Raw genomic sequence first — 14,811 nt, 5'->3', positions numbered from 1 at the left:
TGTTTTTCGAGACAGGGTTTCTCTGTGGCTTTGGAGCCTGTCCTGGAACTAGCTCTGTAGACCAGGCTGGTCTCGAACTCACAGAGATCCGCCTGCCTCTGCCTCCTGAGTGCTGGGATTAAAGGCGTGTGCCACCATCTCCCGGAGGTGGTGCATACTTTTAATCCTAGCACTCGGAAGGCAGAGGCAGGTTGATCTCTGTGAGTTCGAGGCCAGATGGCCTACACAGTGAGTACAAGGACAGCAGAGCTATGCAGAGAAACTATGGTTAAAAAAAAAAAAAGCCAAACTCGGGGACCTTAAGTCAGACGTTCTGTTCATGAGCATCAGTGCCTTGTGCCTGTGGCCTGTGGGACCAGCAGGTGTCCTGACGAGGGTCACAGATGGCTTGTGAGGAGGAGGGCCTCTAGGGAAGTTGTTACCCCACTTCCTGTCTGGGCAGCACAAGTAAGAGAAATCACCTTGTTTCACTCATTTTCTTTCTCACATCTGCTCCCAGGATCACGTCTATGAACTTCTCAACACCATCGATGCCTGCCAGTGTCATTTTGATATCGTAAGTGTCTTTGTAATGTTTTTCTATTGTAGAAGAAAATTAAAGAAAAGGCCTAGTGTACACTGAGGCAAGGAAGGGTGGGACAGAATTGGACGAATGATTATTTATTTGTTCCTTCTCAGGTCTACGATTCTTTTTAAATTAAAATATGTGTTTATTATTTATTGTGTATATTTAGGTGGGGGTGTGTGTGTTCACGTGCTACAACACATATGTGGAAGTCAGTCAGTTCTCTCCCTTGTAGGTAGCTGGGCTTGGCGACAAGTGCTTTTCACCTGCTGAGCCACTTTGATGTCCCTACTAGGTACTATAAATATTTTTTAAAATGTGCTAAGGTTAAATGTTTTTAAATAGTAAGTTGATCTTCAGTGTGATTTAAATAACACAAAATTATACAGCAGTATTTTTACTTTCCTTCCTTTAATCCACCAATAGCACCTTATTTCCTAGTTTCTTTGTATCCTTCTTTGTTTATTTTTTTGTACTGGGCTTTGAAGGTAGGGCCCTGTGTACTCCAGGGCCCAGAACTCTGCTACTGACTTAAATTCTTACTTCTATATTTTTTTTAATTTTTATTTTTTTCAAACACGGTTTCTCTGTGTAGCCTTGGCTGTCCTGCAACTCACTATGTAGCCCATACTGGCTTCGAACTCAGAGATCCTTCCGCCTCTGCCTTTCCAGTCTCTCTCTCTTTCTTTCTTTCTTTCTTTCTTTCTTTCTTTCTTTCTTTCTTTCTTTCTCTCTTTCTCTCTTTCTCTCTCTCTTTCTTTCTCTCTCTCTCTCTTTCTCTCTCTCTCTCTTTCTCTCTCTTTCTTTCTTTCTTTCTTTCTTTCTTTCTCTCCTTCCTTGCTTTCCCCTCCGTCCCTCCGTCCCTCCGTCCCTCCTTCCCTCCCTCCCTCTCTCCCTTTTTTCTTCTTTCCGCTTTTGTTTTTGTTTTTTTTTGCAAGATGGGGATTCTCTATTTTACTATGACTGTCCTGGAACTTGATTTGCAGACCAGGCTGGCCTTGAACTCAGAGATCCACCTGTCTCTCTGCCTTCCAAGTGCTGGTTTTAAGGGTGTGTGTCACCATGCCTGGCTAAGGTTTATTTTGTGAGAGTCTCACTAATTTGTCTAAGCTGGCCTTAAATTTGTAATTCTCCTGCCTCAGTCTCCTGAGCAGCTGTGGTTATGGGCTAGTGATGTTCCAGGTTCCTCAGGATCTTGAACTCATATTTAGCTCCTAACTTTTGTTTCAATTTTCTTCTGAAAATGTCTACTATTGGTTCCTACTTCTAATAGACATTGAGTCTGTTTAGTACTGCAGGGAATGGTCGGAGAAGCAGGGGTGGTCCAGGTTAATTGGCCATATTGATTTTTAGATTCCTTGTATTTTCCTTGTAGAATCTCAATTTTGACTTCACTCGGAGCTACCTGGACTTGATTGTGACTTACACTTCAGTCATCTTACTCCTGTCGCGAATCGAGGACCGCCGGCTACTCATCGGCATGTACAACTGTGCCCATGAGATGCTGCATGGGCACAGGTGAGTTAGGGGAGGTAAAGAACCTCACATGTATTGGGCCATGGTGGCCCACCCCTTCATTCCCATCAGGGAGGCAGAGGCAGGCAGATCTCTGAGTTGGAAGCCAGCCTGGGCTACAGAGTGAGTTCCAGGACAGAGAGGGCTACACAGAGAAACCCTATCTCAAAAAACAAAAACAAAACAAAACGAAAAACCAACTAACCAACCAACCAAACAAGCAAAATGAACCTCATATGGTGCTGTAAGAAGTGGGTGGTCACAACCCCAGAGAACCTGGGCCACAGAGAGGACCCTAAGAGAGACATACATGGATCTAATCTACATGGGAAGTAGAAAAGACAAGATCTCCTGAGTAAATTGGGAACATGGGGATCATGGGAGACAGTAGAAGGGGAGGGGGAGGGAAGGAAGGGGAGTGAAGAAAAATATATAGCTCAATAAAAACAATAAAAAAGTAATTGGTGTTATATGATAGCACAAGACAGTCAAATGCAGCCTTCTTATTTTGGGAACTGCTAAGCAAGTGCCCTTCCAATGTGCTCAGCACCCAGTGATTACTATGTGAGGTCATGCATGTGTCAATTAGCTTTATTGAGCCATTCCACAGTGTATACATACTGTAAAACATGGCACACATGATAAATATGTATAATTTTGTCAATTTAAAAATAAAATTGTATTAAAAGAAAAAATAACAATTGAAATAAAAAATAATTGCAATAAAAAAGTGAACGTAGACAAAGGTATTCGTTATCATGATTTCTCATATGAAAACCTATAATCCATGTTGTATCCCATGCAAAATAAGACAGCCTTTCACATGTAGTTAACTACTGAATGCCAGAGGATTATCCACTCTGCATTATCTCTGATCTACTTATATTCCTGGACTGGCCTCCACTTTGCTTTTCAGTTATTATAAAAGCCATTCGAGGTAAGAAATGCAAGATAATTCCTATTAAGGATGATTGTAAACCAAATAGAAATGGATGTCGGATTATCTGCAATTCTGTCCTCCATCCCATGTCTGTATGTGTGTCTTGACACAAGCTTTAGCCAATGGATAAGCTTTGGATGCTTAGCTCCCCTTTGGGATTTTCAAAGAATGGATCCAGGCATATTTGATACAGACTAGCAAATGCAGAATTGTAGAGTAGCTATTATGAGTCTAGCTCTGTCTGCCCACAAGGGAGAAACTTTCATGGATCTGTCTAAAACCATGTTTTCCATTCATTCTTCCTTCCTTCCTTCCTTTCAGTTTTTCTTTTTCCAAGACAGGGTTTTCTCTGTGCATCCCTGGCTGTTCTAGAAGTTACTCTGTAGCCCAGGCTGGCCTCCTGAGTTCTGGGATTAAAGCATGTGTCACCACTGCCCACTGGTATGCCTATAGTGGGGCATCAGTATGTGTAATTCCCAAGTTAGCATTTCTGTCGTTGGAGGGGCAGGGAATGCCTTCTTTGCACACATATACACTATCCTCTACATATGGAAAGCTAAGCCCATAACTCTTCTCTCTTCTGCTTCTTCCAGTGACCCCAGTTTTGCTCGCCTGGGCCAGATGGTATTAGAGTATGAGCATCCTCTGAAGAAGCTGACTGAAGAATTTGGACCTCACACAAAGGTGAGCTCCCCCAGAGAGAGGAGAATCATTCAGACAGAAGCATTCTTTCCATCGTTTACATTAAGGGTTTATTTTTTCCCCCACAGGCTGTGAGTGGAGCCCTCCTCTCTCTATACTTTCTTTTTGTTCGGAGGAATCAGGGTGCTGAGCAGTGGCGCAGTGCCCAACTTCTAAGCCTCATCAGTAGCCCCCCAGCCATGATCAACCCTGCCAATTCAGACACAGTAAGTTCCCCTTTCCTTTCTCTGCTAAGGCCCTCTTTCAGGAAGGAAGGCTGTTTCAGCATTCGTCTGGGCTCTGTTCTAGGTTGGTCCCTTTCTAAGATAGAAAGTCATGACTGATGCTGTGCTTCTGATTGAGCCAGGGTTTGTATGTACATGAATTGACAAATGGGCGAAACTGAGCCAGTGTGGTGTGGTGGCACAAATACTTATGACCCTGGCTCTCAGGAGACTGAGGCACGAGGACTGTTACATGGCTATAGCCAGCTCTGCTACGTAGCAAGTAACCAGCCAGCCTAGGCTCTAGTAGGGTTTTTGACTCAAAACCCAAACAAAAAAGAAATGGAGTCGTTAGGCATAAGAAGGAATTTGCATTAGGAGTGAATTGATTAATAAATGTTGTTATTCATCTATGATAGGCCTGACACCTTCCCTCAAAGAATTTATAGTCCTGAAAGAAAGATATGGTATATTCTTGTAATCTCAGCACTTGGCAGGCAGAAGTGAAAGGATTGTCACAAGTTTGATGCCAGCCAGGACTATACAGTAAGAACTTGTCTCAAAAGATCGAGAACAATAAAGCATGTGGGGGTGAGGTGTTGTTTATTATGCAGATGTGAGGCTTGTTATGCAGATGTGAGGACCTGAGTTCAGATTCTTAGCAACCGTATGAGAACTGGACACGTGTGTAATCTCAGCACTGGGCAGTGGAGACAGGTCCCGCTGGAGCTTCTTGTCAGCTAAGCCAGTCAGCCGTGAGTTCTGTATTCAATGAGAGACTCTCTCTCAGAAATATAGAGAGTGATATGCACAGATTTACAGCTGAGGCTGAGGGGTCACGGGTAAGTTCCAAAAGTTGTGATTAGTGTGCACAATGGAAGAAGAGTGAGGTTCTGAAGATATCTCAGTGTTGGTGAGATATCATGTCCTTCATTGCATTTGTTCTTCCTTCCAGCCCAACCTTGTTCTTTGCCTCAACTATGTCCTCTGTCTCTCCGTCCCCTTCCAGGGCCTCCTTTCCTTCATGACAGTTTTCCTAGCTGTTGTCTATCAAAGTGCCTTAATCCACTCTTGTAAAAGAAACGTTTTTGCTTGTTTTTAGTGCTGGGGATTTCACCGTGGGCCTTGTGCATGCTAGGCATGAGTTCCCCCAGACTTTTATTTTAAAACATTTTAAATTACATTTTTATTTACTTTGTGACGTGTGGGTGGAGCACAAGTACAGAGGTCAGAGGACAACTTTTGGGGATCAGTTCTGTCTGTCTGCTTGTGGGTTCTGTACATTAAACTCAGGTTGTCTGGTTGGCAGCAGTCTCCTTTGCCTGTTGAGCCATTTTGCTGGCTCTGTCCTTACTTTCTACATTCTAAACAGCTACTTGGTTCTCTCTGCCTGCTTCTCTTAGATGGCCTGCGAGTATCTGTCCGCGGAAGTGATGGAGCGATGGATCGTAAGTAAGTTGTGGGAGCATCTGGGAAAGGGCATGCGGCCCTCCTAGGAGCGCACTATCTAAAAGCCTTCCTTTGTTTCCAACCCACTTGCAGTTGGGTTTCTTCTTTGTCATGGGTGCCTCAACTCCAACAGCCAGTGCCAACAGCTGTGGAAGCTGTGTCTTCAGGGCTCCCTATACATCACCCTCATCCGGGAAGATGTGCTGCAAATCCACAAGGTCACTGAGGACCTCTTCAGTAGTTTGAAAGGGTGAGTGACTTACAAACCAGTCTTCTAAGAGTTATGGCTTCATCAACATTTCTTTTCCCAAAGTATGAGTGGTAAGGAGTAATTTTAACTTTGAAATGTTTATCAAATATCTTCACCTTGTTGGTTGGTGCCTCTTGGGATACTAGAGATAGATAGATTACTAAGATATGTGAGGCTAGACTGTCTGGTTTGGATTCAAGAGCCACTTTCTGGCCGTGTGACCCTGGGGAGGTTACTTAGTGTCACCAGACTGGTCTTGATTTACTCATCTGTAAAATGTAAATAAAGCACTACCTCCCATCTGGTTATGGTCAGGGAGCTGGGAGCAGGAGGACCAAGAGTCTGAGGTCAGCCCTGGTTTGCTCCACAGTGATTTTCAGGCCAGTCTGGACTATACAAGACCCTATCTCAAAATCAAAGCAAAATCAAGTAGGCACAAACAAAACACCAGACCACAACAAAATGATGTCAAATTTGTGACCTCATAGTGTTCTGAAGAGTCCCAGTATGTAAAGCATATGGAAAAAGATCTGGTATATTGTGTTATACACTTGATTTTTTTTCTAATGTTTTAAATTGAGTTTGGTGGCACATACTAGTAACCCCAGCACTCAGCATCTGCGGCAGGAAGATCAACAGGTGTTACACAGAGACCGTATTAGAATAATAAGTAGCAGCTGCTGAATTACTCCGAAAAGCTTAACTTTTTCTTTTCTGTTTTTAATGTGCTTTCCCTAACATGAGCGTCCCTACTCTTTCCCTGAAGTTTAGTCTCACTCCTTTTGCCATGAGGTTGCTTGTTTACTGTGTGTCTGACTTCTAACTCAAATGGCCTGGCACTTTCTGTTCCTCATACGGCTTTCCTCCCTGTAGCTGCTGAGATTTAGAGCTTGTCCCCTCCTGCTTCTTCTTTTGCCTTCTCCTCTCTCTAAAACCCTAATAAAGTTGTCCTTGACCTTAAAAAATAAAATTTTGCAAATTGTTGGAAAATAGGCAAACTTGTGATACAGTAGGGTAGGGGTTGTGATACATAAGCACAAAGTATTGTGTAAGCAGAAAGGGCGTTAAGGGCATTTGCACTGGCTTTGCGGGATCTAAAGAAAACAGCAGACAGGCAGATGTGAGTTAAACAATTGCAGCAAAGAAACTCAGCCCCCCCACCCCCCTTTTTTCTCTCTCTCCATGTCGCCCTCTCTCTCTTTTTGAAGACAGGGTTTCCCTATGTAGCTCTGGATGTCCTGGAACTTACTGTGTAGACCAGGCTAGCCTCAAACTTACAGAGATCTTCCTGTTTCCTGAATGCTGAGATTAAAAGGTGTTCACCTCTATACCTAGCTTGAAGCTTATAGCCTTTGAGGCAAATGAACAATGTGCGCAGAGGTTCAAGTTGCTCAGCTGGGACAGCGTGGGTTACGAAGGTGGGGCTGTGAGTCAGTTTTGGAGCAGTGAACAGGAATATCATAAGCTCTGCCCTAGAGTTTGAGTCTGGGCTTCAAAGGATCCGGAGCCACTGAATGAATTCAAATGAGGTAGTTGAAAGGATCAGATTCGCATCTTAGAGGAGATTTCGGCTCCAGGGGGAAAAGACGAGATGGGCAGTGCCAGAGACAGGGATTAATTTAGTAAATGAGGAGAAATTGAGGACTTCAGACTCTCTGGAATAAGCATCTGATATTCCTTAGGGTAGAGGCATGAGAGCTACAGAAAGTGTGGGGAAAGACTGTGATTTAACAAAAGTTAAAAAGACTTTTAGTTTATTTTTATTTTATGTGTATTAATGTTTTGCATGAAAATGTGACTGTGTACCAAGTGTGTACAGTGCTCTTGGAGGCCAGAAGAGTGTCTAGTTCTCTGGATAGGAGTTGGAGGTGATTGTGAGCCTGTATGTGGGGAGTGGGCCCCCAAAAGTGCTCTTAACTACTGAGCCACTGCTCTAGCCCTGTGGATTCAGTTTTGAACAGACTGAATTGGAAATGTCTGTAGGACATACAGGTTATGTATGTTGGGCCTCTTGCTATGTGACTTAGTAACTAATCATGCTATCTGGACTAGATGACAACTGGTGACATCATAATCAAAGCCCTGAGAATGAATAGGTCTGATTGTTTAAGAAAAAGATTGGGGACAGAACTTTTGAGGACATTGATATTTAAGCTTCAACAGAGGCAGGAAAATCAAGCCACTGGAAGAAAGTGTGCAAGAAGGAAGGACCGGCATCATGTGCTAGATGGTGTGACGAGAACAAAGATGAGGGCTGGAAAACTCACTGGGCTTGGCCACAGAGGCCATCTCTGTGTCCTGTGAGCAGCATCAGTTGAGTGGTGAGACTGAAGGTCGGTTTCAGTAGATTTAGGAGGAAGTGGAAGATAAGGAATAAACTCGGTGTCACTGTGAAGGAAGAATGAGTTACAAGAGGAGGAAGGTATAGGATTAAGGGAAGGATCCGGTTCCTACATTTATTTCTTTTGGCAAATACTGCACCTGGAAATGTAAAATAATGAAGCCTTACCCCCCAGAATGGTCTGATGTGTGTGCTACGTGTGTGTGTGTGTGTGTTTGTATGCATGTGTTTTCAACCTTATGTAAAAAGTTTTGGGAAAGCGTTGGCTCTACATTCTACTTTATATCTACAGATTTATTTAATTATTACTATATTTTAGATATCTTTGAATATCAGTTTATAGAGACTCTCTTTTCTTGTTTGTGTGAGAGAGGGCTGACTTTATAACTCAGGCTAGCTTCAGACTTGTTGCAATCTTCCTGCCTCAGCCTCTGAATACTAGGATTCAGGAATGAGCCATGGCACCTGGCAGAGACTTATTCTTTTTAATAGTTGAGGGCTGAAGAGATGGCTCAGTGGTTAAGAGCACTGGCTGCTCTTCCAGAGGACCTGGCACCTGTATGGTAGCTACAACCATCTGTAACTCCAGTTCCATGGTATCTGACATTTCTGGTCTCCTTGGGCTCCATGCACACATGTGGTGCACAGACATACATGCAGGCAAAACATCCATACACATAAAAATAAATTTAAAAATTTTGAACAAAATTCTATCATGTATTTACTTACCCAGTCTTTCTCTGTCTTACACACACACACACACACACACACACACACACACACACACACACGAGTTTTTTGAGACATGGTTTCACTGTTTAACTCTGGCTGGCCTGAAATTCCCAAGTATACCAGGTTGGTCTTGAACTCACAAAGCTCTGCCTGCCGTTGCCTCCTGAGTACTGGCATTAAAGGTGTGTGCCTTATAGGGCTTAAATTTCCTATTGTGTGTGTGAATATGGTGGATGTGGTGTGGGGGAGGAGCTTTCACAGTGGAGGTCAGAAGACAATTTCGTGGTGTCTGCTCTCTCCTTCCACCTTTACCTGATCAGTTCCAGGGATCCATCAGAGGTCACCAAGCTTGACGAGCAGGCTTGAGCAGTTCCCTAATTTCCTGTTGATGAACTTTGAACTGTTTCCATTTAAAGAGATCATTTTAAACAAATGCTTTTTGTTTGAATGTTTGTTTGTTTGTTTGTTTGTTTGTTTGTTTTTGAGATGAGGTCTCTCTATGTTTCCTGGATATCCTGGAACTCTCTCTGTGTAGACCAGGCTGGCCTTGAACACAGGGAGATTCCCTGCCTCTGACTCCCAAGTTAAACAAATGGTTTAGAGACTATCCATTGATATATTTTTGTGAACATATTCAAATGTTTCTGTAGGGTAAGTTCTCAGATGTGGAAGGCAACACACTTCAAACCTTATTTCTTTTCCCCATTCCCAAGCTAGGGAACAAACCCAGGGTTTTGCTCATGCTGGGCAAGCATTGTACCTCTGAGCTATATCCCCAGTCTGTTTCTTTTTTAGTCTTTTTTTTTTTTGAGACAGGGTTTCTTTGTGTATGAAGCCTGTCCTTCATACACTAGCTCTTGTAGACCAGGGTGACCTCGAACTCACAGAGATCTGCCTGCCTCTTCCTCCTGAGTGCCCTGTACTGGATGGAGATTGAAGTAATTATCCATTAGCAGTGCTGTAGAGTTGAATCCTGATTTAATTAAGATAGTTTTCAATTTCAAATGCCTTTAATTCTAATGCTGTTCAGTATAGGAGAGGCATGGAGAAGGGAAGCGAGAGGTTCTAGCATCTCCCCGTCACTGCCAGAGGATGAGGAAGACAGTGGAGAGCTGAGGCCACTTACTGTGGGATTCTGGGTGCAGGTCTCTAATAGGAAAAAGATAGGGTCAAGTATTGCAGATGAACCACAACAATAAAAAAGGTTATTGAATTTGGTGATTCAAAAGTTCACATTGACCTCAGAGGAGGGGATTGTTCAGTGTTAAAGGCCTTGCGAGAAGGGCAGGGTCAGTGAGAGGTGAAGGGAGAGGAGTCCTGGAGGAGCTGGTGGGTGGGGATGGGTGAAGTGCAGGTTCGAGTAAGGGTTTCCAGAATCAGAGGCTGTGAGCTTGTGTCACAGAGGAGAAGAGGCCACAAGAGAGGAGATAAGGAGTCAGTTGAGTGGGTGGGCCCGGAGTAAGCAGGAGTGGGAGTGGTGGGGATGGTTTTCACTACAGACGGGTGGTATCTGTGACTCCCTTCCTCATCCCAGTCAAAGCTGGAAGAGTGGTTGACTAGCAGGTAGCCAGCAGGGACCCAGTGTGATAAGTCATTTCCCTCCTGCAGTGGTGCGCTGTCTTCTTTCCTTTCCTTTTTGTCTCTTTCTTCCTCCTCTCCCTTCTTCTCCTAGCTCCTGTACCCTCCCTTCATTCTCTTTTGACAGTTCTCTGTACACATCCCTGGCTGGCCTTAAACTCATGAATTTCCTGCTCTGCCTCCTGAGTGTTGGGATGACAAGCATGCATTATCACAGCCTGGCTTAGCTACTATAGCAATTGTCTTTGCAGAATGAAGCATAGAGCAGGATGGGCTCCGAACTGTCTTGTTTGTATAGGGCGAGAAGAGTGGGTGAAATGCTGCTTGTTAGGGTGCCTGTACTTACCGGCTGGTGGCGTGACGCCCTGCTGTGCTTGATTTGCCCATCTCCAGGTACGGTAAGCGGGTGGCAGACATCAAGGAGAGCAAGGAGCATGCCATTGCAAACAGGTACAGTCGGGGTTCGGGGTAAGTGCTCGGAGGGGCTGGGATAGGAGTCTCCCAGACTTGTGTTTTCACTGTGGCACCCTGAGATCTCTCCCGACTTGTGGTCTCACCCCCACAGACTTCCTGCAGCCCCACAGATGCTTGTATTTTCTCTCCAAGTTTGACTTTAGCATTGGACCTCCCCAGCTGCAGCTCTCTTCTGCACTGCTTCTGGGCAGCTTGTGCGGGAGAGAAAGACAGTATTTCCTCCTTTCCACTTTCCTCCCTCAGCGGCCAGTTTCACTGTCAGCGTCGGCAGTTTCTGCGGGTAGCCGTGAAGGAGTTGGAGACTGTGTTAAATGATGAACCAGGCCTGCTGGGTCCTAAGGCAAGAGAATTGTTCGGGGAGGGATAGTGACCAGTGATGTGTGGGTGATAACTTAGCATTCATGGAACTGCATTTCCAAGTGTCCCCCCCCCCCCCCGTGTGTAAATGTGCATGTTAGCATACATGAGTGTGAAGTCAGAGGACACCCTCAGGTGCTGTTCTTCAGACGCTGTCCACTTTTTTTTTTTTTTTGAGACAGAGTCATTCACTGGCCTGAGACTCATGCATTAGGCAAGGCTGACTGAGCAGTGAGTTCAGGGATCTGGAAGTCTCCTGAGCATTGGGATGATGAGTGCATGTCACCATGCATTGCTTCTTTTTTTTTTTAATTGATTATAATTGAGCTCTACATTTTTCTCTGCTCCCTTCCCTGCCTCTCCCCTCCCTTTCAACCCTCTCCCAAGGTCCCCATGCTCCCGATTTACTCAGGAGATCTTATCTTTTTATACTTCCCGCCTGTTTTCTTTTTACATGGGTTCTGGGGACTGAACTCTGATCCTCATGCTTTTGTGACAAGTACTTTACCAATGGAGCTGTCTCTTCTGTCCCCTTTCTGGGTCTCTTGTGCTTGTGCTGATTCCGTGACTCTCAAAGTCTCAGTGTTTCGTGTCCTCCTTGGCACCATCATAGAATGCCGCCTAACAGCTATTGGTGTGCTTGGCCTGGCTTCTGTTTGAGTGTAAATTAATTGACGACAGAGCTTGCTTTCTGTTTTAGGTCATCTCAATACCCATTAAATATTTCTAAAATTTAATTTTGTAGGGAGGGGGGAATACAAATACGTTGAACCAGGGCCAACGTATGTATGTCTGATTCTGTGTCACATGGCTCAGCTCTCTGTGCCTGTGTGCTTGTTTCTAAATGGCTGCGTAATTATATTCACATACAGATTATTTCAGCCGTTTTCTCTGTGCTTAAAATTTACTGTTTTCTGTTCTGGGGATTGGACCCAGAGCCTTGTACCAGACAGGTAAGCACTCTATCAACTGAACTATAGCCCTAACACTAAAATCCATTTTTTTAAGTAGAAACTTCCAGTAGGCTTTGTTCTCTCTTAGGCCCTTTTTGCTTTCATGGCCCTGTCTTTCATTCGTGATGAGGTCACTTGGCTGGTTCGTCATACAGAAAATGTTACCAAGACTAAGACCCCTGAAGACTATGCTGACTCGTTAGTATTTGCCCAAGAACCTTGTCCTTAGACTGGGAGAAGGGAGTAAGGGGACATTTTGATCCCTGCCTCGTATGAGCTCGTGTCTCCACTCATGGTCTTGTCGATGTCTGTGTCTGCCCTTGTCACATCTCCACAGGTCCATTGCAGAGCTCCTCTTCCTGCTGGAGGAGGTCAGGGCTCTGGTCCGACGGCACATCAAAGTGATTCAGCAGTACCACATCCAGTACCTGGCCAGGTTTGACGTCCTTGTGCTCAGTGACATCATTCAGGTATGTTCCCCTGATGACACTTTGGAGACTCCAGCATGATACCTTGTAGTTTTCCCTTCTGGAGCCACTCTGGCTGAATGACTGTAGTCTGGATGTTAAAAAAAACTGGTGAGCCAGGCGGTGGTGGCGCACGCCTTTAATCTCAGCACTCGGGAGGCAGAGGCAGGCGGATCTCCGTGAGTTCGAAGCCAGCCTGTTCTACAAAGGGAGTTCCAGGAGGCTCCAAAGCTACAGAGAAACCCTGTCTCGAAAAAACCAAAACCAAACCAAACCAAAACAAAACAAAAAAACTGGTGTGCACTAAAGATGAATAATTTCAGCAGGTTTGTTCCCCCTAAGCAAGAGGAGAGAAAACATAATGAGAAATGGGAGTCTATATGGCAGGGACGCTGGGCAGTGCTCTGTGTTCCTCTTCTGTTTGGGGCAGCCAACAGTTCCTCTGTCTTCATACACTGATTGAGCCTGTGGTTGCACTTCCCATCCGTGGAACTTGTGAGCACTGACAGTATTCTTACTCTTTTAGAATCTGTCTGTGTGTCCAGAGGAGGAGTCTGTCATCATGTCCTCATTTGTTAGCACCCTGTCCACTCTGAGTCTCAAGCAAGGTAACTGGGAGGAGGTGGACTTGTCAGGGCACTTAGGAGGGCAAATAGAGTTGGTCTGTCAGCCAGAGCATTGGGTAAGAAAACTCAGAAGAGGCCTGCCATTCTGTGCAGCCAGGTGCCAGGTGCTATTTGATTATTTCCTTTTACATTTGCTTCTGTTTCTATAGTTGATAATGAAGAGAAATTTGACTTTTCTGGATTGAGGCTGGATTGGTTCCGCCTACAGGTAAGGCTCTTGTCCTGTAGCGGCCCCTATCCTTAGGTTCCTGTCTTCCACAAGTCTCCCCATTTTTAATTTGTTAAGCTCTGCTTCAGACACTGAGTGATCCTGGGGAACCGCTGACTAGACAGGACACAACATCCAGATCAGGTTACAGCCCCAAAGCTCATCCCATTTCTCTTGTTTTTCTTCCCAACCCCAACCATAGGCCTACACCAGTGTGCTAAAGGCACCTCTGCATCTCCATGAGAATCCTGACTTAGCCAAGATCATGAACCTCATCGTCTTTCACTCCCAGATGCTGGACTCAGCAGAGAAAATGCTGGTGGAAACCTCAGATCTTTCTATTTTCTGGTGTGTCTTAGTTCTGACTTAATTGTCCATCCCCTTGATCTTTCTGGGTTTTTTTTTTTTTTTTTTTTTTTTTTTTTTTTGAGATAGGGTTTCTCTGTACAGCCTTAGTTGTCCTGGAACTCACTCTGTAGACCAGGCTGTCCAGGAACTCATAGAGATCTGCCTGCTTCTGCCTCCCAAGTTCTAGGACTAAAGGCGTGTTCCATGTTCTCATTTTTCTGTTGTTTTGGTATTTTGAATTTTTAGGACATATAATTTCAAAGATTAATTTTCATTTATGGGTATGAATGTATGTCTCCGTGTATATTCCACTTGGGTATGGTACCCACAAAGGATGGAGGAAGGTGCTGGGTCCTCTGGAGCTGGAATTAGAGGTGTTTGTGAGCCATCTGATAAGAGTGCTGGGAACTGAACCTGGGTTCTGGGGAAGAGCAGCAAACACTCTTTACCACCTAGCCATCTCTCCAGTCATGATATTTAGATTTAAAAACATGAAACCAGGTATGGTGGCAGATAGCTATAATTTCTGTACTTGGAAGGTAAGGAAAGGAAGATCAGGAATTCAGGGTCATTTATGACTACTTACAGAACTAAGAGAAAGAATGGGCTATAAAGGGCTGGAGAGATGGCTCAGTGGTTAAGAGCACTGTCTGCTCTTCCAAAGGTCCTGAGTTCAAATCCCAGCAACCACATGGTGGCTCACAACCACCTGTAATGGGGTCTGGTGCCCTCTTCTGGCCTGCAGGCATACACACAGACAAAAAAATATTGTATACATAATGAATAAATAAATATTTAAAAAAAAAGAATGGGCTATAAGGAAACTTTCCCCAACAAACTTGGGACCTGTAGGAGGAGGATTGCTATGAGTTTTAGGCCAGGCTAGGCTATCCAGTGAGTCCCAAAAGACCTTGTTTCAAAAAACCCAAAATAAAATAAAATAAAATACCATGAATTTGTAGAGGTTTAGTATTGGGAAAGTAGTTGAGAGAGCTAGAGAATAGGAGGTTGGAGAAAGAACGGATACTTCATTGTCTTCCACAGATGAAACCTGGCGATAATTAGTTGACCACTGTGATGTGGAACTCTAAAAATCGAAACAC

General features: G+C 44.4%; 1 protein-coding gene across 3 annotated transcripts in view; it reads left to right on the top strand.

Moving 5' to 3' along the window:
• Nckap1l (NCK associated protein 1 like) overlaps window positions 1–14,811 on the top strand; it is a 44,294-nt gene that overhangs the window by 6,462 nt on the left and 23,021 nt on the right. For 2 of the 3 annotated variants that reach the window (XM_050126726.1, XM_050126725.1), the window contains exons 4-16: window positions 500–556; window positions 1,941–2,083; window positions 3,614–3,704; window positions 3,791–3,928; window positions 5,329–5,377; window positions 5,468–5,624; window positions 10,669–10,725; window positions 10,993–11,089; window positions 12,148–12,257; window positions 12,397–12,529; window positions 13,053–13,134; window positions 13,302–13,360; window positions 13,563–13,708. In XM_050126726.1, the coding sequence (XP_049982683.1) occupies window positions 500–556; window positions 1,941–2,083; window positions 3,614–3,704; window positions 3,791–3,928; window positions 5,329–5,377; window positions 5,468–5,624; window positions 10,669–10,725; window positions 10,993–11,089; window positions 12,148–12,257; window positions 12,397–12,529; window positions 13,053–13,134; window positions 13,302–13,360; window positions 13,563–13,708 (1,319 nt within the window). Of the gene's footprint in view, window positions 1–499; window positions 557–841; window positions 861–1,940; window positions 2,084–3,613; window positions 3,705–3,790; window positions 3,929–5,328; window positions 5,378–5,467; window positions 5,625–10,668; window positions 10,726–10,992; window positions 11,090–12,147; window positions 12,258–12,396; window positions 12,530–13,052; window positions 13,135–13,301; window positions 13,361–13,562; window positions 13,709–14,811 lie in introns of those variants that run through there. The other variant, XM_050126727.1, reaches the window with a different exon arrangement.

This window comes from Alexandromys fortis, unplaced genomic scaffold, assembly GCF_014885135.2.
Source record: "Alexandromys fortis isolate MF-2015 unplaced genomic scaffold, M_Fortis_MF-2015_v1.1 scaffold_264, whole genome shotgun sequence".
In the NCBI taxonomy this organism is placed as follows: Eukaryota; Metazoa; Chordata; class Mammalia; order Rodentia; family Cricetidae; genus Alexandromys; species Alexandromys fortis.
The sequence above is the reverse complement of the archived record's forward strand: the minus strand, read 5'-3'. Positions and strand labels throughout refer to the sequence as shown.